Source organism: Diceros bicornis, chromosome 4 (assembly GCF_020826845.1).
Source record: "Diceros bicornis minor isolate mBicDic1 chromosome 4, mDicBic1.mat.cur, whole genome shotgun sequence".
NCBI lineage: Eukaryota > Metazoa > Chordata > Mammalia > Perissodactyla > Rhinocerotidae > Diceros > Diceros bicornis.
The window spans coordinates 50,349,620-50,376,285 of NC_080743.1; the positions used below are offsets into that span (position 1 = coordinate 50,349,620).

The following is a 26,666-nucleotide window of genomic DNA, read 5'->3' on the forward strand; positions in this document are numbered from 1 at the left end:
GGTGTTGAATATCTTATGTAATTTATTGAACGCTGTACTGAAAGTGAAAAATAGAATGGCTGTATCAGTACAGAATGGTTGTAAGGGTATTGGTCGTTTACTCGCATGATTGCAAGGCTGTCTGGGAGCTGCGGACTCACTGCTGCTGCCCTGTATCACAAGAGAGCATCATGCTGCTTATCACTAGCTCAGGACAAGATCAAAATTCAAAATTCAAAATGTACGCCTTTTACTGATTGCATATTGCTTTCCCACCACTGTAAAGTCAAAAAATCGGTTAAGTTGAACCATCATAAGTTGGGGACTGTGTGCAGATGGATTTGAGATCTATTTTGGATATTGAAACTACAGAGGTTGAAAGACTAGAGATGAGGAGTGAATAAGAAGGCAACAAAAAATATAATGCCCTGGATTTAGTCTGAACAACAGGGTAGTTGATGGTGCCACTTATAGAGATAGAGAAGTTGGGGCGAGAAATGGTTTTTACTTAAGGTGGGCAGACTACTCAGAGTGATCATGTTAAATCTGAGATGCCCCTGAGACGTCAAGGAAGCAGTTGAATACACACGTTCTCTTCTGAGAGGGGAGATTTGGCTAGAGTTACAAATTCAGGTGTGGGTAACATATAGATAGTGGTTAATTATCTATGAACGGGAAGAGATGCTAAAAAGGTAGGAAAAAACAGAGAGTAAAGCCAGAGAACTGGGGGAGTGAAAAGGACGAAAAGACAAGTATTAGTAGTTAGAGGTGACATTAATGAGAGCAGTTATGGTGGAGTGTGGAGGCAGTAAATGGGGAGGCAGTAACAATACGGTGACCACTTAGGTAGACAAGTGTTTTGAGAAGTTTGGTTGTGAAGGGGAACCAGGGCTTCCATTCAGTGGATGAGTGGACGGAAGGGGAGTATGAGGTCAAGCTATGTACGTATGTAAAGTCAGGAGATGTTGTGTTTGCAGGCTGATGGAATGATCCAGTAAAGAGGGAGACATTGAAGATATGGGGGAGAATACTAAGTCTTTGAGGATATAACATGGGATAAGATCAAGAGAATGTGTCAATGCCTGGACTTTGGCAGGAGGAAAGGCAATTTCTCAATTTAATAAGAGGAGCAAGGAGGGGCTGGGTGGCTGAGTGCAGATGCAAGAAAGAGAGAAGTCTTGCTGGTGTTGAGGGAATGTTTCAATTTTTTCAAATGAAAGATGAGCCAAAGTTATCAACTGAGAATGGGCAGGTATAGGTAGGAGGTTTTGGATAGAGACGATAACGTGAGTCATCTCAGAAAGTGGGGGCGCAAGCTTACTGAAGAAATATGGTAGAACCTCTGCCAATGTTGAGAGCTTATTGGAAATTTTGAGATGGTTAATTTAAAATGAAACTAGAGCGCAAATCAGTGCCTGTGAGTCCAATTAGCTCAGAGGCACTGGCAAGACGCACGCAGGCCTTGGATCACGGCAAACGCACTAAAGTAAAACGCTCCTGTGCAGCTCCTTGGTGGACAGCTAGCCTGGCCACAGAGAAGTCCCAACTCTGCCATCAAAATGTGGCAGAAACTTCCACAACTGCAATTTTAGATAAAATCTCAGGGTGATGTTTAGAACTGAAAAGAAGAAACTGTTTCAGGTTAAATTATTTTCAAGTTTGCTTAGAAGGATAAACATTTATTTATTTACACGTTCATTCATTTATTCTATCATTACAAAAAACACTGCTGAGTACAGTGGAAATTTAAGAAAGCTTTTTTTTCTTTTCCTGGTAAAACAGGAAAAGGGCCCTCTACCCCTGTAGGCTCTCCTAGGTGGGGTACGTGAGCCTGTGCAGCCACATAGCTCTCATTCCTCTGCAGCCTCTGTAGCAAGGCTGGAGTTCTATAAAGTAAGGAACTCTCTGAGCCCTTTCTCCTGGGATCTTAGAAAGAGGGGGCTGATCACAATCAAAAGTTCAAAATAAGCGGTAAATTTTAGTAGCGGAGACTTAGTGATCCAGTATGATATGTGCTTTCCAGACATCATCATCATCTTTAATTTGTTCTCACAAAGCAGCCTGCAAGTTGGGTAATTTTACTTCCATGGCATAAATTAAGACACCGTTTGCCCTCAGATACACAGCTTTGGTAAAGACACAAGCTGGTTTGAACTCAAGCTCTAATCTCATTTTATTTCCATGGTTCTCCTGTTAGTCTCTGTCTTTGATGCCTTCGCACCTTCCTTTCCAGCCTGTCTGCCCTCCCTCTGCCCTGTCTTTCCAGGCGCTGGATAATCCTTGCTGGTGCTCTGTTTCTCTACAGAGCCTCACCTCCCTCAGCTACTCTTCCTGCTCTTCTTTCTCTCTCTTTTTGCCATTGCATGCCCTTCGTAAGGTCAAACTGGGTAGACGGGAGAAAAGCATCTTTTAAACTCATTTCCATTAACACTGAAATTATCAATATCTGCCTCCCTCACTTTCACAGAAATATTTTTAAAATACTTATAAATCCTGATTCACTTTTTTTGTGTATGTGTGTGAGGAAGATTGGCCCTGAGCTAATATTTGTTGCCAATCTTCCTGTTTCTGCTTGAGGGAGATTGGCCCTGAGCTCACATCTGTGTCCATCTTCCTCTATTTCATACGTGGGATGCCGCTACAGCGTGGCTTGTTGAGCGGTGTGTAAATTCACGCCCAGGATCCACACCCACGAACCTTGGGCTGCCAAAGCCAAGTGCATGAATTCAACCACGTTGTCACTGGGCTGGCCCCTTGAATCACTTCTTTAAATAACTTTTAAAAATTTTAAAAATCGTTATTGTTGAAAAATTGGAAACTATATAGAGAACTTACAAAAATCACCATATTTCTACCACCCAGAGAAGATGAGTGAAGAAGATATTTAATGCATTCTTTCAAATTATGTTTATGCATCATTTTTACCTAATTGTTATTGTTCTCTCTATACAACTTAGTGTTCTGCATTTTCCATTTAACAGTGATGTATCTTCAGTCGGTAAGATTTCAAGAAGTATTAATATATAAACAATTTCCCAGATAGAGCAACTGTATGTGCACTTTCCTGGTGCAGAGAAACTATACGGTAGAGAACAGAAGTGAATGAAAATGCGTGGGTCCTCCTGGGCACCAGATCCAGGCAGAGAATTCCTTGGTGGATTTCTGATCATGTTCCTTGCCCTACTTGGTCCTTTCTGCTCTCCTATGGCTGGCTCTAATGGTGGTCTACCTACTCCTCTCCTGTATTCAGCCTGCTCCTCCCTACTCCCACCCTGCATACTTGAGCTGAGCCAGGACAGTTCCTTTGCCCCTCTGGTTCTGGACGGTGATTGACTGCTTGGCCCCTACAACACTACTTTGGTCCAAAGGTGAAACATTCTTTTCTAGCAAGCCCCAATCATAGGAAAATCACCTCCTATCTTTTTCCTTTTCTCTCTATGCTCTCACATTCTGAGTAAGCCCTTCCCACCTATGGGTTTAGGTCTTGGGATTTGGGGGCAGGGTGTGAGCCAGGTTAGCCAAGCATTCAGCAAAATTGACCCCCTTCTAAATCATAAACTAAAATTTGTTCACATCAATTTCTTCTTTGGCCTTTTTTTGCTTCTGGATAACATAGCATGCATGTTCTCATTCTATGGTCATCTGCTTACAACTTAAAGAACAGAGGGAACTCTTGACAATTCAAGACAAAAATTTATGAGGGGTGTATCCAAAAGACCCTTCTCTCCACGGTGTTTGGGGAACACATGTGCCCTGGCATATGAAGGGAGAGTCAAGCTTGTTATAGAGTACATTTCCTTTAAAATGCAGTGTGTACAAAAAGCATCTGGATGCCTCCTACTGTGAGATGGCTTTGGGTAGGCACAGAGATTTCTTAACCAGTTAAGCTACATAGCAGATGGAGGGTTCTTGTCTTAGCAACAACAAAAAAAAGCATTAGCATTTCACATACTCAGTTGAATATCAAGTGACACCTACCTAGAATTCTTAATCTTGTTATTCTCACTTTTTAAAGGGAAAAATACAAAATTCTCCTCTCTGTAACAGGCAACCTAGTTATTTGATACTTGAACATATTTTAGTTTATATTCTATGTCCAAATGACTTATTGATGTTAAAATTCAAATACCTTGAAATACCTTGACAGGTATTTATTCTGTTATTCCTTGCAATGATAGGGAAGTAAATGGTAAAAGTCAGTGGAACTGATGGTAAAGAGCTATACTTCATCTTAATCCTATAGTTAATAACACATCTACATATTTGTGTATAACTTTGTATTTCATATATGATCTATCATAAGATTCCTGCAATAATATTAGTAAGGATATAGATAAGAAAGCACGCTCATGGAGGTTCAGTGACAAAATTACTCCATTATTATATGGTTTATAAGAAACCGGGTAGGTCTTCTGAGTGCTTCCCTAGCTGTCTTTCAAGATATCACTCTGTCTCATAAACAATCTATTCTACTGGTCACAGATGATGAGAGGACAATAGATGGGCTGAAAGAAATGTATCACATCAAATAAGTTTGAGAGACAGTAGATTAAAAACTATTAAATAGATTTATTTTCATGAGACTCCTCTATCTTTAATAAGTTAATATGTTGTTAAATCTTCAAGATTTGTTTATAACACACAGTGATTTCCAAGTTCATTTGGCCAGGAGGTCTTTTGTTTTGTTTTGTTTTTAATTAAGAACTGGGTCTAAATGGTTCTAGAACCTACTTTGGAAACACAAGGTTATGGGAACATTTTGGGGCCCAATTAATCCATTTCTATTTCTATAAATTATGCTAAGGAAATTATCCAAAATATGGAGAATTCTGTACTATAAAATTGTTCATCACAACATTGTTTATTATAAACTAAATGTTCAACAATGGAGGAATGGTTAATGAAAGTATAGTAGTCAATACAATATCACATAACCAATAATAGTGACAGATGTGGATGCTGTGGTCATGAGTAAAAATTACGATACATTTTAATGGAAAAAAAGCTGGATTAAAATTTTTTTTACAATGATTACAGCTATGTAAAGAAACAAATCCACAGAAAGAAACAGAAAGGAAATGTACCAAAATGCTAACATTAATTGTAATAGGATTATGGCATTATGAATATTTTGTTTTTCCTTTTCTTTTATTTTTTGGTGAGTAAGATTGTCCCTGAGCTAACATCTGTGCCAATCTTCCTCTACTTTGCATGTGGGACACCACCACAGCATGGCTTGATGAGTGAGCGGTGTGTAGGTCCACACCCAGTATCTGAAACCATGAACCCTGAGCCGATGAAGCAGAGCATGTGAACTTAACCACTACACCACCGAGCTGGCCCTTGTTTTCCCTTTTCTATATTTTGTATTTATTCTTTTCCCCCTGTTCTCCTCACTGCTCCTCCACTGAATAGAAAATGTAACGCCTGGGGTTGAGGTAGGAGCTTGCTTCTCTAGAGAGTTGCTGGGTTGTAGAAAATATAAGCCTAGGAATGTATTGGGTTCGCTTGACCAAATGATGCACTCTTTAGAATGCTGCAGAATGCCCTGGGGTGCCACACTGCCATCTTCAGGGTGCAATTCCTAATTCACAGATTCAGAACATGGCCACGTCTGTGTGTGGGGGTGAGGCAGGGGGATCTGATGTCTATTTGATGTCTGTCTCCTGCAGTATCCTATGTGACTGAGAGACTTGAGCACCGAATTAGCCAATGCTATCCTACCTCACCATCCAGAAGGGCAGAGAGAGGGGGTGAAGATGTTTGGAATAATCTTAGGAAGTCTAGTTCTAAGAGATTCCCCAGAGACCAGGTCATTTCTGGGTAGGGGAGTGGCACTGGAAATGAAGTCATGATTACCTTGGGACTTGGTGGTTGGTTAGCTCAGCGGCCTTAGTCTTTGGTGAGGTTTGACCCTTTCCTTGACTTGTCCCCACATTTAACCTCAGGATATTTTATGCAGTGTAATTAGTGGGACCCGAGGGCTGTTGGTAGGTCACTGAGCAAAGCCATTGCTCCTACAGGGAAACATCCCTGAGCAGGCACTCAATTGATGGTGGGCCAAGAGGGCCATTGTGTATAATTATTGAGACACACTTGGGAGGGGTATGCACAGTGGTTAAGAACATGGTCTTTAGAGTCTGATAGTTATGGATCTGAATCCCAGCTCTACCACTGAGTAGCTATTTGGCCTTGGGAAATTTACTTAACTTTTCATATCCTCAGTTTCCCCATCTGCAAATTGGGAATAATACTCTGTACCTCACAAAGTTATTTAAAAGATTAAATGATATAACATGTGTAAAGAGGTTAGTATAGTGCCAAACCGTCAATGATGGTAGCTAATTATTATTATTAGCTGCTGTAACTGTAGTTATTTGTGTTTAAAAATACCACTCTATTTTAAATACGTTTCTTTTCATTTTTCCTGAAGTCCATAAAAAGTTTTCATTAATTAAAAGCATCCCAATTAGGAAAGCACTATTCTATTTTCTATTTTACAGATATGCCAACCAGGGAGTCATTTATTATTTACCCTGAATTGTTGGATTTTGCAGCTCCTTAGATCCAACAGTGTCGCTGGTAGTATTCTCATTTCGATAATCCAGCCTCAAAGAATTCCATCCAGTTAGTGAGGCAAGTTATTTCTTTCCTAAAACCACACAGGGCCCTCTAAACTGAGTTCCTGCTCTTCCTCTGTTTGATTTCTTAAAATAGTTTCTGAAGATTTTAACCACAACTGAATCAAAACTAACCAGCCTGTAATTTCCTGGTATGTCCCCATAGCCTTTCTTTTAAAACAAAACATACGCAAAAAATGGCATTACATTGGCTGGTGTCCAGTGTTTCGGGGTTTCAACTGGAGTAAACTGGAAAATGTCTGTGAAAACCACTCTAATTTCTCTCCATCCCTCTTCGGAGCAGGCCCTAGGTTGTTTATGGCTTCATCATGATGTCTTATCAAATTTAGGTGCATTTAATTTGGAGTTGTATTAAGAAAAGATTACCAATACCATCTCTCCTTCATTCTTTACTGCATATCTTCCTTGTCTTCAATTCTAGCACATCAGAAAATAAGGCAACATGTACAAAGTATATAAGCTAGAAAGAGAAAGAACTGTTTTCCTTCTATATAAAAGATATGCTAAAGATATCCAAGAAAATATGGACTAGTTATTTGATTCACAAATTAAAAGCACAGTAAGAATATATTTGAATCTTTTCCTAAAACCTACGCAAATGTCCTGAACTCGACCCAGAGGCACAGAAGACTAGATTTAGTCTGGCTGATTATTTAAAATGTTAATGTTTTCTGTGTTGTAGCCATTTTTCATCTATTTTTTTTTTGATGATTAAATATTTTCTTTTAGTTGAATTATCAATATATTTTAAATATTTTGATTCACAATTAAGTGTTTTGCTTCTAAATAAATGTTTATAATTAATATATAATATGAAAGTTGGAGTTAAAAAGAAGTAAAAATTTGAGTGATTCTATAATATTCAGGTAATGACTAAATTAAAACATGGATCAGAATAGAAACCAAGCAATTTGTTTTAAAATTATAATGAACATTATGAAAATATATGTGCCCAGTATATTGTTTCTGTAAATGTTTGTCTCAGCTAATGTATGTTAAGTTAATGAATTAACAATAGATCGATAATGATAGAACTAAAGATGTAGAATAAATGTTGAGATAATGACGTATGGAAAGAAAATTCATTCCTAAACAAAACACTCTCTTATTCAGATTTTAAGATATAATAAAATCTAATTTGGGATTAATTGTATGAGAGAGTCATGTTCAGAAGTTCTGAAATGCTAAAATATATTTATATATATATACATATCATGAAGAAAATATACTGTATTTTCTTCATGATATGTATATTTGGAACTAATTAACAAAGTGTTTCCAAATGGATAAATGTTTTCAAATAAATGCAATTTATTTACATTAGAGACAGGGATTTGTATCCCAGAAAATCATGTGCGAAGGCTTCAAAACTGTTCTTCTAAGAAATATCTTTCCTTGTATTATTTTTTATGATATTAATTAGCCAGCAAACTTTCTTCATGCACAAAGCAAATGCAACATTAAGCATAGCCCAGACTAAAGTTTTATAAATTATTGAAATTAGTGGAATCGAAAATAATGATATTTTTACTATATTTGGCAATTGAAACTATGTTATTTACCATTTATTTTTCAGAATAGTTTTGATTGATTAAAATAGGACGAATACATAGTGATACATTACATTTGTTTCATCGGGGAAAAAGGACAAGGATCTAATTATATTAGTAATTTTTGACCACACCTTCTCCCTAGTATTTTCCATACTTACTGCTATGGATACTTTTTAAGAATTCATTTTTAAAAATACAATTTCTGAAAATTCAACACAGAAGATACAAAACACTCACTAGGTTGTACAGATGTAAGCAACATGTTAGTATTTGAAAGAAAACATCTACATAGATTTCGCGTTGATGTTAAAAAACCAAAGAGACAGTCGCTCCCCTTGTAAGAATCTCAGAATCTCACCCTGAGTTCAAGAAAGAGGAAGAAATTGGGTAAAGTCCTCTTTTCTTTTTCTAATCCACAGCGTGGTGTCAGTTTTGCATACATTATACTCACTTTGCTTTCTGCCAAACTCCCTGGCTGACACACATTAACCCCAGTTGTTCCCACTGACCTGCTGGGCAGTGTTGCTGAAATGAACATAGATTATACCATCCCTCCAACAACTCCTTTAACCTTGCCTTTACCAAGAGCATTTTCTGGAGTATACTCCTTTCCAATCAGTTTTCATCCATTTTTTTAGCACTTACTCATGGTCGCAACTCAGAGATTTGGGGTTGGTGTTTTGGGAACCCAATCTAATGAAGACATGAAATTAGATTATGGAATTATTGGCTCTTAATTGCTCAAAGAGTTCTCTTACACATCTATTACTTTTTTTTTTTTTTTATAAATATGTATATCTAAATTTCAAGCCCCAATTCTTTAGGACTCTTGAATTGTCAAGAAGTAAGTTAAGATTATTTCCATATCTTTAGAATCTCATAACTGTGTTATTATAGTTCACATTTCAAAGAAATGCTTAGTGAAATAACAGTGCAGAAATATTTTTTATCATTGCTAGCTTTAAAAACATTTCCTGAGCTACCAGATTATTCCATTTATTGTTACTTAAAATTTGTTAACTGAAATCTAAAACCTACTCTTATCACAAACAATTACTGACTTAAAATAGCTGGCAAACAAGTAAATGCACGTCCTTTAGCACATTAGATATATCTGTAGGTGCTATGGGGAAGCAAAAAGCACAAAGCAGCAGGAATTTTCACAGGACTCACAGTCTACTTTTTATAATTCAGATTCCCATATGACATTGGAATTTAAATAGGCAAGAAAAGATGTTTCTATACTAGTTTCAAATTTTCCAATTTTTCTTCTGCCAAGTCTTAACTTCTCTGAGTATTTTTTAAGGTACAAATCTCCTGTGTATGATGGCAAGAGCTTCAAGAGGTGGAAAACTATACCATCAAGTGTGTTCACGACAGTAGAATTTTTACTGAAGACAATATGCGCCGCCCTAATAAGATGCTATATGGGGAATCTCTTTCAAAAACATAAAGCCCAATATTACAAATATAAGGTGGCATTATTATTTTTTTCCTACAATTATCCTGTCAAGAGTCCAATTCAAATAGGAAACCAGATTTGGGGGTCTTGCAAAGGTGAAGAAGGTATTATGGGGAAATGTTCACTTTTTTCTTTCTTCTTCCATGAACTGATTTTGCCTCTCCCTCTTAGGGGCATAAAGACATCAATTACATGTAAATCCATTTCATACATACATGTGCACACACATATATTACACACGTACATAGAGAAGCATTTGGCTTTCCAAAAATATTTCAGCATGATTTGGAAAATAAGAAAAACATCTCTTATTTTGAGTAATGATAATAGCAAATAGATTTGAACCTGGCATTATTTTGTTAAAAGTATTTTAAAATATTTTTTCAGATGAAAATATGAATCTTTGGAAAATACAGATTGATTTCCGTAGGCACTTAAACGAAAAATCTACATGTGAAGAAATAATCATACGTATAATATGGGAGTAGAAGGGATGGATTGCTGCTGAAATATTCAGATTATTATGAAGGTGCAAATGTAGACTATTATTTTAATAGGCACTCCTATCGAATATCACATAAAATATTTTAAATAGTTAGACCCTGACTTTGTGGGCTTTTTCACCTTTTAATATTTACTCCTCCCAACTCTGTCTCTCCGTGGTTCCCCTCTTTGTTACCAGGATACAAATAGACTACTACAAAAACAACCTCAGCCACATGCCCTGAATGTTGTCATATTTCGGCATAAGGGAACTTATTTTTAATGTGTCTTTGAGAAAATATAATTCCTCCAATAGGTCTTTGGATAGCCTTTGCCCTCAGAAGTTGAGGCGACAGCTAAATGTGCTAGGTAACACTTAATGGTAGGCTTAGGACGAAAGGAAGTGCCCCTGGAGAAACCTGGCTCCATTTCATTCACCGCTTGCCGTCTTTAGAAAATGCACCATCGTACAGTACCTTTTTTTCGTTTTCCCGTCGCTGTTGGTCCTTAAATTTAATCTGGAGAAGCTGGTATTTCAAGAGTTTCCCTATCAGTGGCAAGGTTAATTTCTCTCCACTGTCCATAATTGCCTTTGCTGCTATTAACACCTATGAAGAAACACAATTATTAGGAAAAGTGGCATTTTATAACCTTTGGCACAGTCTGTCAGTGATGAAAAGACGAAATGGTATTTCAGTTTTGTAATATTTGTCTTACTGCAAAAAGTGCCTCATTGCCAGCCAAAAAAATTAGAGAAAAATGCCCCAATGCCATAGAAAGGGGCATTTATCCTCTCTTTACATAAATCGGGTTGTCTGAAAATGAATTTCTTTTTCCAATAAGGCAGAGTGTTTCCCACAATAGTGCTAGATTCAGACTCCCAAAAAGGGGTAGAGGAAAGATAGGCAGGGCTCCATTTAGGATGACAGATAGGTCAGTTTCATGCCACAGAAAGTCTATTGTTTGGCACAGCCAATAGTCCAAACTGTCAAACATTGACTTATTAGGATGTTATAAATTAAATAGGGTTTTATAATAATGGAAATGGCTATGTTAGCAGTCTGTTATTTCTTGGTGACCAAATTCAAATGAAAGATAAAAGCTGCTTAACATAGAGGCGCCATATGAATGTTGCTCCCCTCCCCTTGCAACTTAATGTTGATCCTGTTGGTATGCAGCCTAATTGGGGTGAAATAAGGTTATTGAGTTTTCTTTGGGTGACGACAGCCGCTAGGAACATACAGCTGTATTGTCCAGATGTGTGGCACTGACAGCCTGTTTTATGCCTGTGCTTTTTACAGCTTGTTTCCCCTAAATTTCACACAACTCTCTAACATCTGGGCCCTTTTCCTTGGAGCCCTATAACCACTTTATTTACTGCAAAAAAAATAAAATCACGTAAAATATACCATAAAAAGTTGTTATGTGTTTCTCTTTATTCATGTTGTCTCCCTAATAAAGTTCACCTCTGCCGGAAGCACTGTCACAAAGTAATCTAGTCAAAGTATTTTTCGCCTTTTGTTTTTAAGCAAGCATCAGACTTATTTATAACCTCAGGATGAATTAGGTGTTACTAAAATGTTCTGACATGTTGCTTTTCTCCCCCCTTGGAGCAATTACTCCTCTGGGCGCATATGGTGTCAATTTCAGACCCTCCGTCTCAGACAATGACGGCGCACACTGCATCTCATCGAGCTGAGTCTTGTCTGAGGTTCATACCAGCTCTTGGTCAGGGCTTTCCTGACCGATCTGGTTCCTATGACTTTCTACTTTGCCAAGGGAAACAGCTGAAAGAAAGGGAGACAGCTATTTCGCTTCTAACTACAGAAGGCCCTGCGGATCATCATATGCCAAAATGTAACTGGACCTCTTAGAAACCACATCGGGGTTTCCTGCATTGCATCGCAGAAGGGAAAAGTCAGGGAAAGAGCTCCTTTAAAGCCGCTGTTTCTAAAAACCAAGAGAACAAACCAAGTGTCAGAAAGCTTTGTGTGTGTCTAAGTGAATACCCTCTGTGAAACAGAACTTTTTGCTTTTTATGGCAGTTCTGCTCCTGCTAACACGATTTAGGGAAAGGGACACGATGGCTGTGATTTCTGGGAGCAGGAACACTTAAGGGTACACCTGCAGAATCTCAGCATTTAGTGATGACAAGATTCAAGATGGAAGGGAATCCCAAGGACGGCCGGTCACACGTTTACTGTAAAGTGAAAGCTGTCTGATTGGGTCCAACCCAGAGGGTAGATGTATTTGGTTTGAAATGGAGTTTTTCAATACCAGCTCAACAGTGTGCTGACAATCGAGCTGCTTTGTGACATCTGGTTCAAAATATACAAGTTTGGGTTTTTAAAGCTCACAGCAGTCTAGTATGGGGCATTTCTCTGTGATACAAATATAATGACAGTGTTGAAGGGAAGTCAGCACTGGAATGGGTTACCCAAGAGTGGTGTGGAGTCTCTCTTCCTGATGACCTGTGAAAACAGGATATTTACCTATGTCTGGGGTGGTTTGGGTGAAGCCTGCCTGGCGTCACGGTGACGGATGGGATGTCTCTGGAGTTGCTTTCTATCCCTGTGTCTCTATGAGTCTGTGAATGTGACCTCACTGTGTTAAAATGTACTCAAAGCACAACAAAACATTCCGAGAGAAAGGTATTTCACAGGCCATAAAAGTTATTTCTGGTCCATCTAAAATGGTCTGTAGAGAGTTGGGTTTAAAGCAAATACCTGGCATGGCATCAAAATAACAATGATACCCGTCTGTGAAATGGAGAGATCAGTGTTAAGGAGTGTCACCAGCATTGCTGGGCACCTGTATTCTCGTGACACGTGGACACAGAGCAGGGCAGAGCAGTGGCAGGGCAGGGCAGCATTGAGCAGAGCCCCGTGGATGCTCCCTCCTCCTCCAACAGCCCAGACTCACGATGCCCGCTGACACTCCTGGAGGGGGCAGTGCACGTGGCACTGTTAGCAATGGCAGAAACTGGTCCTGCTTGCCTTTCCCAGAGTTGCTCTGAGGAGACTTAACTCCCACACAAGCCACTTTCTTTGTGCTTCCTCCAAAGGGAATGATAGTGCAAATCCTTGGGACAACTAATGAAAATGGAAGTCTCTGCTGAACTCAAAATCTGAGACTGAACATTTTTGTGGTATGTGGGTCATCCCCAGGAGAGGAGAAAAAGAAAGATGTTTACAAATTAATTTCTACTGAAAATTTTTTCTTCTCACACTCCATAATTCACAATTTCACCCAATCAGGAGCTAGTAGTTTGGTCTCAGATGAAAAACAAATCCTTAGAGGACCTTTCTTTGAAGGATAAGTCTTTGAAGGAAGAAAAAAGACTGCAGAAGAGACAGAATTTAAGAGGAAATGCAAATTTTCACATAACATTCCAGAAAGTCTTCCTCTCTGTTGCCTTACTTGTAGTAATTGAAATAATAATCAAATCTTCAACCTTCTAGCATTGTAAGGGTTGCTTGTCCGGTATCTAGTCAATGTGCGTGCATGTATCTGTGTGTGTGTTTGTGTGTGTGTATGTGTCTGTATATCTGTGTGCGTGTATCTGTGTCTGTGTATGTGTGTGTTGGGAGGCCAGCCAACAATGACTATAGGTGTTGGGAGGATGAGGGGTATAAGAGAAAATGGGAGCAGTGAGCTGGTTGGGGTTGGGGAGTAATTAGACAAAAACCTAAGTTTCCAGAACTAGGCAGAAAAACAGTCCTAAGTGGGTTAAAACCTGGGTATTCGTCAAGCCAAAATACCAAATAAATGAGCCTGGCATGAGTCAGAATTTTAAAAAACGAGTCTTATGGGCAAATGAGATTCATTAAAATGGAGAAAAACTGTTGCCAGGCGAGGCCTGTACTGGTCTCCTGGACCTACTCAGGCCAGACCATGGGGCCTGCAAAAGGGCTGGGGGGAGGTCCAGGCTGAGCTACCAGAGGTGTTCGGTTCTGGGAAAGACTGGTGTAGGAGAAAAGTTAGCTTCAAAGAGTGCAGCTGAAGCAGGAAGGTATGTCTGTATTTTACCGTGCGAAGAAGATCTTATTTTGAAGGTGAATACCTTGTTCTCTTAGGAAGTTTGTGATCCTGAGCACACAAAGAAATAAAAACATTTCCCTCTTTATCACTGACCTGGCTCAAAGACTTATGGCATGTTTACTATCTAATGATCTGATCCAACAAAAATATACCAAATGAGCCAAATTCTTTCCTTGCCTGGAGATCAGGCCCACCCACAGACCCTAGTGCCCTCCCTTCCCCTCTTCTACCCCTCCTCTGTGTGGTTCCACCCCACATTAGTAGTAAGCTCAGCGTCTGCCTGGACAGACACTTAGAACTGCTCCACAGATTCCCATGGAAACCAGATGTATGCATGTGTGCTAGTGTGTGTATACACACACACATATAAACAGATATGGATACGTGCCTACATACGTATGTATGATTGATAGATAGATAGATAGGACTTCCATAAGATCTGCTGCCTGGTTTCTCTGGTGTGCTTACAAGGAGGCTTATGCAGCAGCTTGAATCGTTGCTTAACTTGCTGCATGTTCAATCCAGGTGAGTTCTGAGGAAAGGCAGAGATTTTGGATCGGCATTTCTCTTGCCTGGAACAGGCCAGGGAAAGAAGTTGGTGGAGGAGAGGAAAAAGTGTGGTTGTGTGGGGCAGAGCAGGGAGGGGTGATGGGATGAGGAAAGACTTTTCCTTCTGGAACTCCAATAGCTACCAGTTCTCCTAAAAAAGAATCTGTTGGTTTCAGGACCCTTCTTGGGGTCCATGGTGTTTGTTACGGCAGCTGTAATATCGCACAGTATATGACTTCATAGTTAACCCATTATCCTTGGGTCAACGACTTAAGGTTGGTTTGGATATGTAAGACCTCGGTAAATACGAGCAGAATCCATAAACTTGACTCAGTCCAGACTAGCACAGGGCTGAGCACGCAGTTTTTGACACGCAGAAGATCTAACTCTTACGTATGTACGTATGTACGTACGTACGTACGTGTGTGTATATGTATTCATTCATTCATTTGGTATCACATTCTTTTAGCTCATTTCCTTAATATATGACTGATTGAATGCAATAGTTCTTCCTCACCGTAAAAAGTCCAAACAGTACCAGAAGGATGTACGATGAAAAGAAAATGCTTCCCCAATCCCCTCCACCATTCCGTCTTTCTAGAGGTAATCACTGTTAACGAATTCTTGTGTATCCTTACATCATTTCCTATACATATATAACCATAAATATGTATACCCTTTTATATTTTAATACAAATAGGATCATGCTTTCATATTGTCAAGTGGTTTGTGTTTTTACATACAAAACTATCTAGGACAACTTTCTGTGCTGACATGTATTGCTTGTGTAGGTATTTTTCTAATTATTTGCGTAGCCTTCTATTGCATGGGTGTTTGGTCATTTACTTAACCTGTTTCCTATTGATAGACATTTAGGAAATTTCAGTTTTTTTCTTCTCTTAAGTGCCTGTGTATTTTAAATATTTAGGGATACTTCCAAATTGACATTTGAAAAGTTAGTAGCAGTTTTGTTCCTACCACCACTATGGAAAGGGTCTGTTTCCCCACCCGCCTCATTAACCCTGGGTATTCTCCAACTTTTCTGTCTTTGTCTATATCAATGCTGATAGGTCTTTCTGTGATGATGGAAATGTTCTTTTTCTGTACTGTACAATATAGCAGCCACCAGCCACATGTGGTGATTTTGTACTTTAATATTGCTAGTGTGACTGAGGAACTGAATTTTTAATTTATTTTTTAACTGATTAAAATTAATTTTAATTTGATTAAAATTAAAATTTTAATAGTCGCATATAGCTAGTGGCTACTGTTTTGGTCAGGGCAGGTCTATGTGACTGTGAAAAATGAAAAAAAGCATCTCATTTAAAATAATGTTGATTTAGTCATCTTGTCACTTTGTCCCTTTGACTTTATCCCAAAACTGAAAGGAAAGATATCCTGTTCGGCACCATCCTTGGCAAATTTTATTAATGTAGGAAATGCTTACATACAGTGATTAAATAATAATGGGGTACTGAGGTTTACACCGCGCTCAAGGTGAAAGATAATGAAAATCTCTGGCTTCCGCACTGAGATAATTGTTTCTGGCCACTCAAGAAATTTGCCCTGGTATGGGTGAAGATATACGGTGCTAGTTCAGGGCAAAAATAGGAAAGAGACTTTTGTTTCTGGAGCAAAAGTTCGTTTCTGGCTTGTTTGTGTCCCTCCTTTCTCTTCTGTGGCACTCCCCCTCCTCGTCCTAGGTACTCGATGCCTTTTTGCTTTCTAAAGCCCTCCTGCCACTAAAGTAGAAAAGATTTAACTTGGTAACTCACTTTGAATGAAGTTTATTTATACCAGTGGGTCAGCTGCATTTTAAGATTTTATCCCTTGGTTATAGTATGAAAGAGACTAGCAACTGATGAAGTAATTTCAAGCAATAAGTAATAGGTGTGGTGGTTAGAATTCAGGGTGGGAGGTAGCTGTTCTCTCTAACCTGAAAACTCGCAATGCCTAAGGCTGACTCTGAAGGTAAATATAGTTTTGGCCCTTGTGGTGCTCGGAGGCCTGGAGTGTGACAGCAGCTCTGTGGCCCTAACTTGTTCCCCGTGCACCTACTCTTGGGTTCCACTGCCTGGAGTTACTGCTGTACTCCAGGATTAGGTCATTCAGGGAAAGGATCCAAAGGGAGAATGGAAATGCCCCTGGATCAGGGTTAAAGGAGAAGCATCAGAGAGGGTGAGTGAGCGGGTGGGGCAGAAAAAGGATGAGATAGCAGCTCTGTATCGTGAGAGAGGAACAGAGGCAAAGGGCACTCTGCCCTGGGGAGGAAGACCTGAGACTTGTCTGAGTGTGTGGACACGTGGTGTGTGACTGTGTGTGTGTACACGTGTCTGTGTGTACGTGTGCATGTGCGTGTGTGCATGTGTGCACAAGAGTACGTGTGCTTATGTGTGCCCCAACTTTGGGATGATTAAGATTATTAAAAGATACTCAGGATCTAAAAACACTGTCAAAAGTGAGATTGTGGATATTGAAGAATTAATAAAAAGAGACGAAGAATACTAACATTTTTGATCGGCATATTAAAAGTAATACTGCTGGGCCGGCCCTGTGGCTTAGCGGTTAAGTGCGCGTGCTCCACTACTGGCGGCCCGGGTTCAGATCCCGGGCGCGCACTGATGCACAGCTTCTCCTGCCATGCTGAGGCCGCGTCCCACATACAGCAACTAGAAGGATGTGCAGCTATCTACTGGGGCTTTGGGGGAAAAAATAAATAAATAAAAATCTTTAAAAGTAATACTGCTGACTAGTTACCGTATCTATCTAATTATCCTGCAGAAAAAAGTCTGCGTATGTTGTCCTGCATATGCATATGTTGTCATTAAACATATGGCAAATTAAATCTGTATAATTTGTTCATCAAAGTAAACTGTGCAACTATATGTGCCATCTCCAAAGTTTGTTGCTTAGGTAGCATCATTATTTGCTTATTCATTCTGCTTTTTATCTTATATATATCTGCTTATAACATTAAAAACTCAGAGGAATATTGCCCCAGTGTGTGTGTGTGTATGTGTGTGTGTGTGTGTGTGTGTGTTACAAAATTTTCAATGTTGAGAGTGAAGGGCTGCTTTGGGTGGGCCTGATTCTGCACCTTGGATGAAAAGACGGAAGAGCAGGCGATTTGCAAATGACTGAAAAAGACCACTGACATAGAGATGCCCTCACATGAAAAGATTCCTGCTGGGAATTTTAGCTCCTTTGGTACAAGGGATGATGAGCCAGCTGCTGAAGCCGTAACTATGTATGTGCAACATAATGCAAAAACACAGGCTGCATTTGTATTCTAGTCTTCTCAAGTACCACTGGGTAGCCTTGGGCACGTTACTTAACCCTTTTAAACCTCAGCTTTTTAATCTACAGCAGGGTTTCTCAACAGTGGCGCTATTGAGATTTTGATTCTTTGTGGTAGGAGGTTTTTCTGCGCATTATAGGATATTTAGTGCATCCCTGGCTTCTATCCAGCGGTGACAACCAAAGGTATCTCCAGACATTGCCAAATGTCCCCTGGGGGACAAAACTGTCCCTGATTGAGAACCATTGATCTACTGAAAGAGAACATGAATAGTGCTGATCTCATAAGACTGTATTGAGAATTGAATGAAATAATGCATAAAAAGACTCAGCATGGTGAATGATATATGCACTCAATAAAATTAGCTCTTACTGTTATTATCCTAAATTCCAGGACAAAGTTGGAATTCTTGAAGGCCTTACAGCTCAGGATAGGGGAAAGAGAAAAGGAATGAAGTGAAGCGCACTTGCACAGGCAAGACAATAAGCTTATTTTATTATCAGCTAGTGTTAACCATGGATTCTCATTTCATTTAACCCCTCCTCCACTCTGATGAGGACAAATCAAGATCCATTTAGGGAAAGCAGAGATAAAACGTGAACGTGTAAAAATGTATTTTGTTATAGTTCAGTGTATAATGGGAGGGGTAGAGAAGGAGGAAGTTTGCTAATCTTAATTTCTTCTACAATGTCAGATGGAGGAATTATATGAAGAGTCTTTTGCAATTCTACAGCCTTCCTGTCCTATTCCCTCTACTCTCTTCCCTCCTTCATTCCTTCTGCATTTATTGAGAGCCAACTATATTGCAGTCACTACGTTACTTGATTCTTTATATGTCTAGTCTATCCAATTCACATTCTTTAAGTAATGAATAATTTCCAATGAGGCATAATTGGAAAAACAGCTGGAAGGATAAGGATAGCAGTGAGAGAAGCCAATGGAGAGAGACAGAAAAGGAAGAAAGAAAAAGAATGGGAATGACTGAAACATATTTTCTCACTTTGAGCAGATGAAAAGAAAATAATCAAGCAATATTAAGCTGTCTAAATATAAATTTAAAGGTGACTGAAGATATAGGCTCCATATAGATCATACTGTCTGTCTAACACAAATGGAACGTTATGAAAGTGCTCGGCCACAGCTTGGTGAGAAGTTCATAATGATGATGAATATCCGTAGCAGGTGACTCCTAGATCATTTTCAGCTGTCCATAATTAAACTGGTATCCATCTCTCGACAATGTCAGGGCTGTAAAATAATTCCAGTCATTGGACCCCTTACATCTGTGCTGAAATGAAATAATATTTGGCAGTAACAAGGAGTCACTGAAACTAAATAAACAACCCCTTTCAAGACTACATAAAAGTCAGTAACATAATAACATTTGACAGGGATTAAGACCTCTTTGGGGCTGTAAGGAAGTTTCAGAAGCAGCAATAACAAATATATGGAAGGTAGAACAGATCTATGCTTTAATAGACATGTATAATTTGAAATGTGATGAATTTCCCAAAGGAGATGTATATTTTGAATATCCATTGTGCACATATCAAAAAGGCATGGGATTCTGTTTTTGTTGGGATTATTCTCCCAAAGAAGGAAAAAGCAAAGCTTTCCTTTTTCATTAAGCTGTGCTTTGGTTTTCGTATACCTGTAAAATATATAAAGGTACTTGAAGCTGAATGCGATACTGTATGGAAGCACGATATAGAAAGTTCAGATGTGCATTAGTTTCAGCTGCATATTAGGAACACATCATTCTATTCTCACGGCAATCTTTTTTTTGTAGATCAAGATCTTTTCCTTAGTCCCAAGATGCTCCCACTCATCTGAAGTCATTCTTGGTTCTTTCAGCTTGTAGTGAAAGCTACAACAGAATAACCTTACAACTTTTTTGAATCTTTACTTAGCTCTCTTGTATTGGAATTATTTGTGTATGGGGTTTGTCTTCTCTAGGAACTCCGAAGGTCAGACCCTTATCTGATTCATCTTTCTAGATTCCCCTCACAGAATCTGCTGCATATATAGACATGCAGTATATTCACTCATTCAGTAAATATAAGAATGGTGTTTTTAGAGTTATTTCTCATTTGACTTGAAGGTAAGTGTTCTTAAATATTTACAGCTACAGTTACAAAGTTCTACGAGCAGACTGCAAGGAGAGGTAGGTTCTCAGACTAAGGACACAAAATGGGTTGCACAGCTCACACTAAGCACTAGACAAGGATTATTCCAATAGCTGCTCTAAAATAATCTAAGGATAGCACTTTAGATATTTTAACTCATTTAACTCTCACCCGCCCTTCGAGGTGGGTACTCTTATCATCTCATTTTATAGATAAAGAAACTGAGGCCTGGCAATCACACAGCAAGAAAGTAGTAGTCATGGGATTTGAACCCAGGCTATCTGGTTCCAGAGACCTGCTCCTCATCACCATCTTCTGCGGCCTCACAGTCAGCCTTTTCACCCCTTGGCTGGAGCTTCTGGACTCCCATCTAGTGCCCCAGCCCCCCCGCAGTCTCCATGCCCAATCCCCATCTGGGCTGGAGGGATGTAGAGCTTTGTTGCTCAAGAGTTTATGTGTAAATACTCTTGATAGTTAAATACTTTTACTAGTTTTGTCCTTACCCGGTGTTTCCACTCTAAATAGCTGAGCTTTTTTTTCCCCTGAGAGCGAGTGGGAGCTGAGACTCAAAACTCTCAGTCCTAATAGCTCCGAAGGGTGGCAGAATATGCCATCTCAAGATATGCCACGTTGGCATAAGGATTATTTTGAGCCAAAGGGACTTAAAAAACAGCGGATGCAAGAAGGACATTCTAATCTCCCCTTTTTTTCATGAAAACTGGAGTAAAAACTTCCATGTGAAAGATTCCCTCCCTTACCAGAAGGAAATTAACATTGTCATCCTCAAGGAGGAGAAGTTGAGACAGAGAGAAATCTATACAAACAGACCTTATCTTCCTGTAGCCTCCCCACAGAGTTTAGCCACTTTTTCACATGGCCTTTCTGTGCTCAACCTAATGTAAAGGCCTGTAGGTTTCCCCATTTATTTGGGAGTCTACATTTCCTTACAAGGGCTCCCATGGTGCATAAAACTTATGTAAATGTGTATGCTTTTCTTCTGTTAATCTGTCCAATGACAATTTAATTCTCAGGCTCAGCCCAAAAGAACCCTAAAAGGGTAAAGGTAAAAATTTACCTCCCCTAGAGCTCCATCTGTCTCTTGTCCCCTGGGCTGAACACATATCTTAGAAATTCAGAAACTCAGGCGAGCAGCCACCTCCATTTCCTAGCCTCCTTCTCCTTAAATCCTAAATCATTCTCCTAAAATCCTGCCTCAGTCTGAGTCCAGTGAGTGAGATCTTGCTAGCCACTGACTGACCTAGATATCTGAATATGGCTGGTCCTCGAACTTTATGTACTGCAACACTGAAGCACCAGATGTGTCATTCACCATTTGGTTTGGATACCATGTTCAACCTCCCAGACTGGAGGTTGCTGGGTGCCGCCCATCATCCTCCCTTCCCTTCTAGGAGAATCTCACTTTTTTTCAGTTATTCACTTCTCTCTCATTCAGCTCATGTGCCTCAAGGGAATCACAGCTCCATGGGTGGACCCCTTTGCTATAAATAATCCTAAGCCCCTTTGTCCAGGATTAGTTCAGGATGAGCATGTGATCTAGTTCAGGCAGTGGGAAGTGAGGAGTGGTTTTCTGGGGCTGCTGGGTCCAGTTTCCACAGTCATGACAGAGCTTTGGGAAGAGGTGTGAAGGATGGCTGTAGCCGTCTCACTTCCATGGGGGAGCTGAAGCCACCACACACATGAAGGAGGGGTCAAGAGCCTGCAGGAAGTGGGGCTGGAGCCTGTGGACTAAGCTGACCCTGAGGCCTGCCTGGACTTCTAGTTATACAAGCCAGTACATTACCTCTTGTTTAAGCCAGTTTTAATTTTTTTCTTGTGAAGTTAGAAGGTGACCAAGCTGATATCGACATGATGAGATTCATGCCTTCAAATTAATAGAGACCAATTTTTTTTAAACTAGTGATTATTAAGGTGTGTTTCCCAGACCAGCAGCATCGGTGTCACCTGGGAGCTTGTTAGACATGCACATTCTTGGGATCTAGCCCAGACCTGCTGAATCTGACACTTTGGGGGTGGGCCCAGCAGTCTGGTGACTCTGGTGTCCTCTAGGTTTGAGAGCCACTGCTTTATACCTGGTTTCTTTTGTGGCCTTTTATACTAACATATTTAACCCACATATTGTCAGTTTCACCCGAGTCTCTTGTTCTCAGTTATGTGCATCTATGTTGCCTCAATCTTTTTTTTATCATTATTTTTTAATATGGAGTCACCAAGCCGCTCATTTCAGAGTATGCCTGGAGTGGGATTTCTGCTAATGTACTGCTGGGTAAAGAATGTATTCAGTATATCAGCCCCTTCCTCTTTTTCCCTCAATACTCTGTTCCCCCACAATTATCAAAAAGTTGTAGTGTTTCTGTAGCTTGATTGTGGACAGTGTTCTTCAAGGCTGTTGTTGCCTCCTAACTTTCAATCTATTCCAAACCTGCCCCACAAAGAGGGCTTGTTTTCTGAGTTTCCCTATCCTCTCCTAGTCTCTTAGACTCAGTAGTCATAGAGAAGGCATACAGGATGCTGGAGTCTCCTGGCTGCCTACTGGGACAGCCCTTTATGAGCAGATGGATGCTGTGCAGTTTCCCTTAAGTGTTTCTCTGGTGTGCCCTGTGGACCACCTGCCCCAGAATCCCTGGGACCCTTGTTAAAGACACAGATTACCTGGGATCTACCCCTAGAAATACCAAAGGAATCTCTGGAGGTGATGGCCTAGGAGTATAAAATTTTAACAAGCATTCTAGGGATTCTTAAATACCCTTGAGTTTAAGAACTATAGCAAAGGTCATTTACATATTGACACTAGGGCGACCAACTGAGGGATTTCCCAGGGCTTGGTATTTTCAGTGCTAAAACTGAAAGTTCCTGGCACCCAGGACAGTTGGTCACTCTAAGATACCAAGTTATAGGTGAGCCATCTCAAGTCTATCAGAGCTATGGTGGTAGAGTGTCATTAGTCTGACTTTATCCCTTGACCTGCTTTCCCCAGTCCTTCTAGCTCATCCACTGATGGCCTTCCCAGAGCCTCATGCCCACCCCAGTTTCTGGGCGAGTCCTATCAGAGGCAACAAGGGTATTAATCCCCCTTCTAGCAAGTAGCATTTGACATAGTTGTTCATTTCACATTCAGGATCTAGTAACCTAATAATAAATATTCATGGGGCTCAGAGATGAATTAACTTGCCCAAGGTCATTGGTGTTCAATTATGGTAACAATCTGTAAATATAGCACTGTGACACTAGAGTCTGCCCTCCTAACCAGTACAATATCTGCTTCTCTTTTCTAACTTCTAGAGTTGTCTAATATTTTCTCCAGGGAACTCCAGTGAAGTCCTGGACTACAACCCCAGTAAGTAATGAGCCAGACCACCAGTTCAGACACTTCCTTCGGGTCTCCATTCCTTAGGATCAGACTCTGAACCCCAGACATCTACTGCCTGGTGGAGGTTTTGCTCCAAATCCTTTCAGTGGCTCCAGATCACTTCCTACACAATCTGAACCTATCTCTTGTTGCTTTCTATCACTTGTTTCCAGCACACTGCCTTCGTGGTATCTACCAAATATGCCTCAGAGCCGTTGCACATGCTATTTCCCCTGCATGGGAGGCTCTTCCCCAGATATCCATATAGCTCCATCACCTCCTTTAGGTTTTTGTTCAAATATTACCTTCTCAGTTTTGCCTTCTCTGAAATTAGTAACTCTCCCTCTACTTTCCATACTCCCAACACTCTATGCCTCCTTTTCTCCATAGCACTTATTACTATCCAATAGAATTAGTATTTTACTTATTTTTTCTATTCTTTCCCCTTCCCAGTTGAAAAGTAGGCCCCATAAAGGCATAAGTTGTTACCTATTTTTTTCCCATTGATCTAAATTCAAAGCCTAGAACATAGTAGATGATTGGTAAATAACTACTAAATGAATTAAATCAGATGGCCATTGTGAGCCATGTTTTACACTGCTTGCTTGCAAATTTTACCACTACCCGGAGCCTCTACTACTGTGACTCACGCATGCCTGGATTTTCCTGTGGGCCTGGATCAAATCTGAGTTAAGTGGAGCCCCCTGGAGAGTGCACTGTCAATGTTGTTCACCCTTCCTCAGAAATCTGCTCTGTAGATTGATTGCTCTTGTAGCATAATCTTGGTGATGTCCCCTTTTCATCTTCCAACTATTGAGATGGGGAGGCTGACTACAATGTGCACAGTGTGCGCCCTACAGTATTCTGTGCCCTGCCCAGTGATGGAGATGAGCAAGGGTGCTGCCGCCCACAGGAGGACCCTTCATCCAAACTGGGAGAGGCAGCAAAGGCTTCCTGCAGGTGTCATGCCTGAGTGAGTCTTGAAGGATCAGTGAGAGTGACCATGACTGAGACTAGACAGTGTGAAATGGGGGGAGCAGAGGAAAGACAGAGGAAGGGCAGTATTCCAGGCAGAAGGCCTGAGGCTGGAGAGAGTGGCACACTCAAGAAACTAGAAAGTGGTCAGGAACATGTGGTGGGAGGATGGGGGACAGGAATGGTGGGGGAGGGTTGGGGGAGGGGGAGGATTGGGGAGAAGTTGGCACTGGAAAGGTAACCAGGGCTGAGGCCATCAGGGGCTTGAATGACATATTAAAGGAATTTGGATTTTATCTTGAAAGTAACGAGGAGACGCAGAGTTTTAAGCAGGTGAGAGACATGGTCAGATGTACAGAGGACTCCTTGTGACTCTTGGCATTTTATTTATCTTCAATGACTACTTGTATGCAGCAAAAAACCCAGGCTTTATGAGATGTCTTGGTGACCCATGGCAAACCTCAGAACCCTCAAAGGTGTACTTCAGAGCTTACACTCTCTACCTCCCCCTCCAGCTTTGTTTGACTGTCCTTTTCTCCTAGCGCTAGAGGTATGTGTGTTTCCTCGAGGTATAGACAAGGAGGCTATCGACATAGACCTGGGCAGGCAGGCAAGACCATCTGCCTTGAAGAGCTGGGGAATAGGCCAAGCACGAACATTGTCTGACCCTTCCCAGATTACTGTTACTTTGGCAGAACTCTGAACAGATCGGAGAATATAAATATCCTGAAGGCAGGGGCCTTTGATGGCACGTTTACCTCTGGCCTTCCAGCTCCTAGAACAGTGCCTGGCACAAGTGCTCAAAAATGAAAGAAAGAAAGAATGGATGGATAAACTAGGCCATGAGGAATGTGAGGAGGAGCGAGAAGAAGTGGAGCCACAGTCCAGTTTTGGGCGGGCAGTGAGGGGATCCAGCGTACAGATGGAGAGTTCATGGTTGGGGAGGACGGCCCCTTCTTGGCTCTGAGCAGCACGTGGATTAGGTGTGGCTGCGTTTCCCCAAGTGCAGGCTCAGTAGTACCTGGGTACTTGTTCAGAAGGTGTGTTCTGGACTTTCCTGAAGACACGCCTGATCCCCATCACTGTGGCTGGGATCTGGAATCGGCATTTTTAATGAGCTCTCCAGGTGATTTTGAGGCATGTCCCTTTGAGGACCACTGACATAAGGAAGCAAGAAGAGGTTAGAAATGGGAAGAGCTCACAGCAAAGAGCCTCCTGCATCAACCCTTTGCAGACTTCCTTATCTGAGATCTTTTCTCCTGGGTCCCACTGGGACCATCATTCTTATGTCCGCCGAGGCCCCCCGTGTAGGCACGCCTTTGTTAGCAGTCTTGCATGTGTCCTTCTCCCACGGTGCACTTTGAGCTTGTGCAGGGCCCAGATGATGGCTTCTTCCTTTTTGTATCCCTCACAGCACCTAAAATCTGTTTTGAAATCACTTAAAGCAAATATTCCCCATTCTGAATTTAGACAATAGAGGGTCCCCTCCCATTATCAGAAGAAATCTGAAAACGAAGTTACCTAATCATTTCACTTTAATGAATTCCATACTCACAAAACATAGCCAATAAAAATATGATTAAATGTTCAACCTTACCACTTTTGCTTACCAAATTGACTAAGATAAAAAATACAATGGGTGTAGTTAAACTGGAACTGTTAGAAGGAATGTAAATTGGCACAAATTGTTGCGAACGCATTTTGACAATATGTGTCAAGAGCTTTAAAAAGATTTATACACTTTGACTCAGTAATTCCACTTCTTGAAATTTTTCATAAGGAAACAATCAGGGTCATAACTATTGGTAAACAGTCTAAATTTAGCAAGAGGGGGAGTGGTTAAATGAATTATTGAATAGAAACATGCTTTCTATTATATAAACTCTGAATATGGATTTAGAAAAAGGGTAACATCATAATATGTGAAAAGGGTATGACAGAAAGCATATACAATATAATTCCTATTTTTAAAAAAGAAGCATACATCTCTGAGTGGTGGAATATTCTACAGATACTTTTTAAGTACCTACTACTATATGGGCTATGCTCTTTTTACATTTTCCAAATTTTCCACAATTAACATGTATTGCTTTTATAATAAAACAGCTAATAAATTATGTATACAATGTAAATGTTATACAGCAATTAACTTTATAACAGTGCCACCCCTCCACCCTCCCACAGAATTCTTT

At 40.3% G+C, this 26,666-nt stretch overlaps 1 protein-coding gene across 1 annotated transcript in view; it reads right to left on the reverse strand.

Moving 5' to 3' along the window:
- SPAG17 (sperm associated antigen 17) overlaps positions 1–26,666 on the reverse strand; it is a 194,160-nt gene that overhangs the window by 122,147 nt on the left and 45,347 nt on the right. The window contains exon 4 of the mRNA XM_058538916.1: positions 10,595–10,726. Coding sequence (XP_058394899.1) covers positions 10,595–10,726 — 132 coding nt within the window. The remainder of the gene's footprint in view (positions 1–10,594; positions 10,727–26,666) is intronic.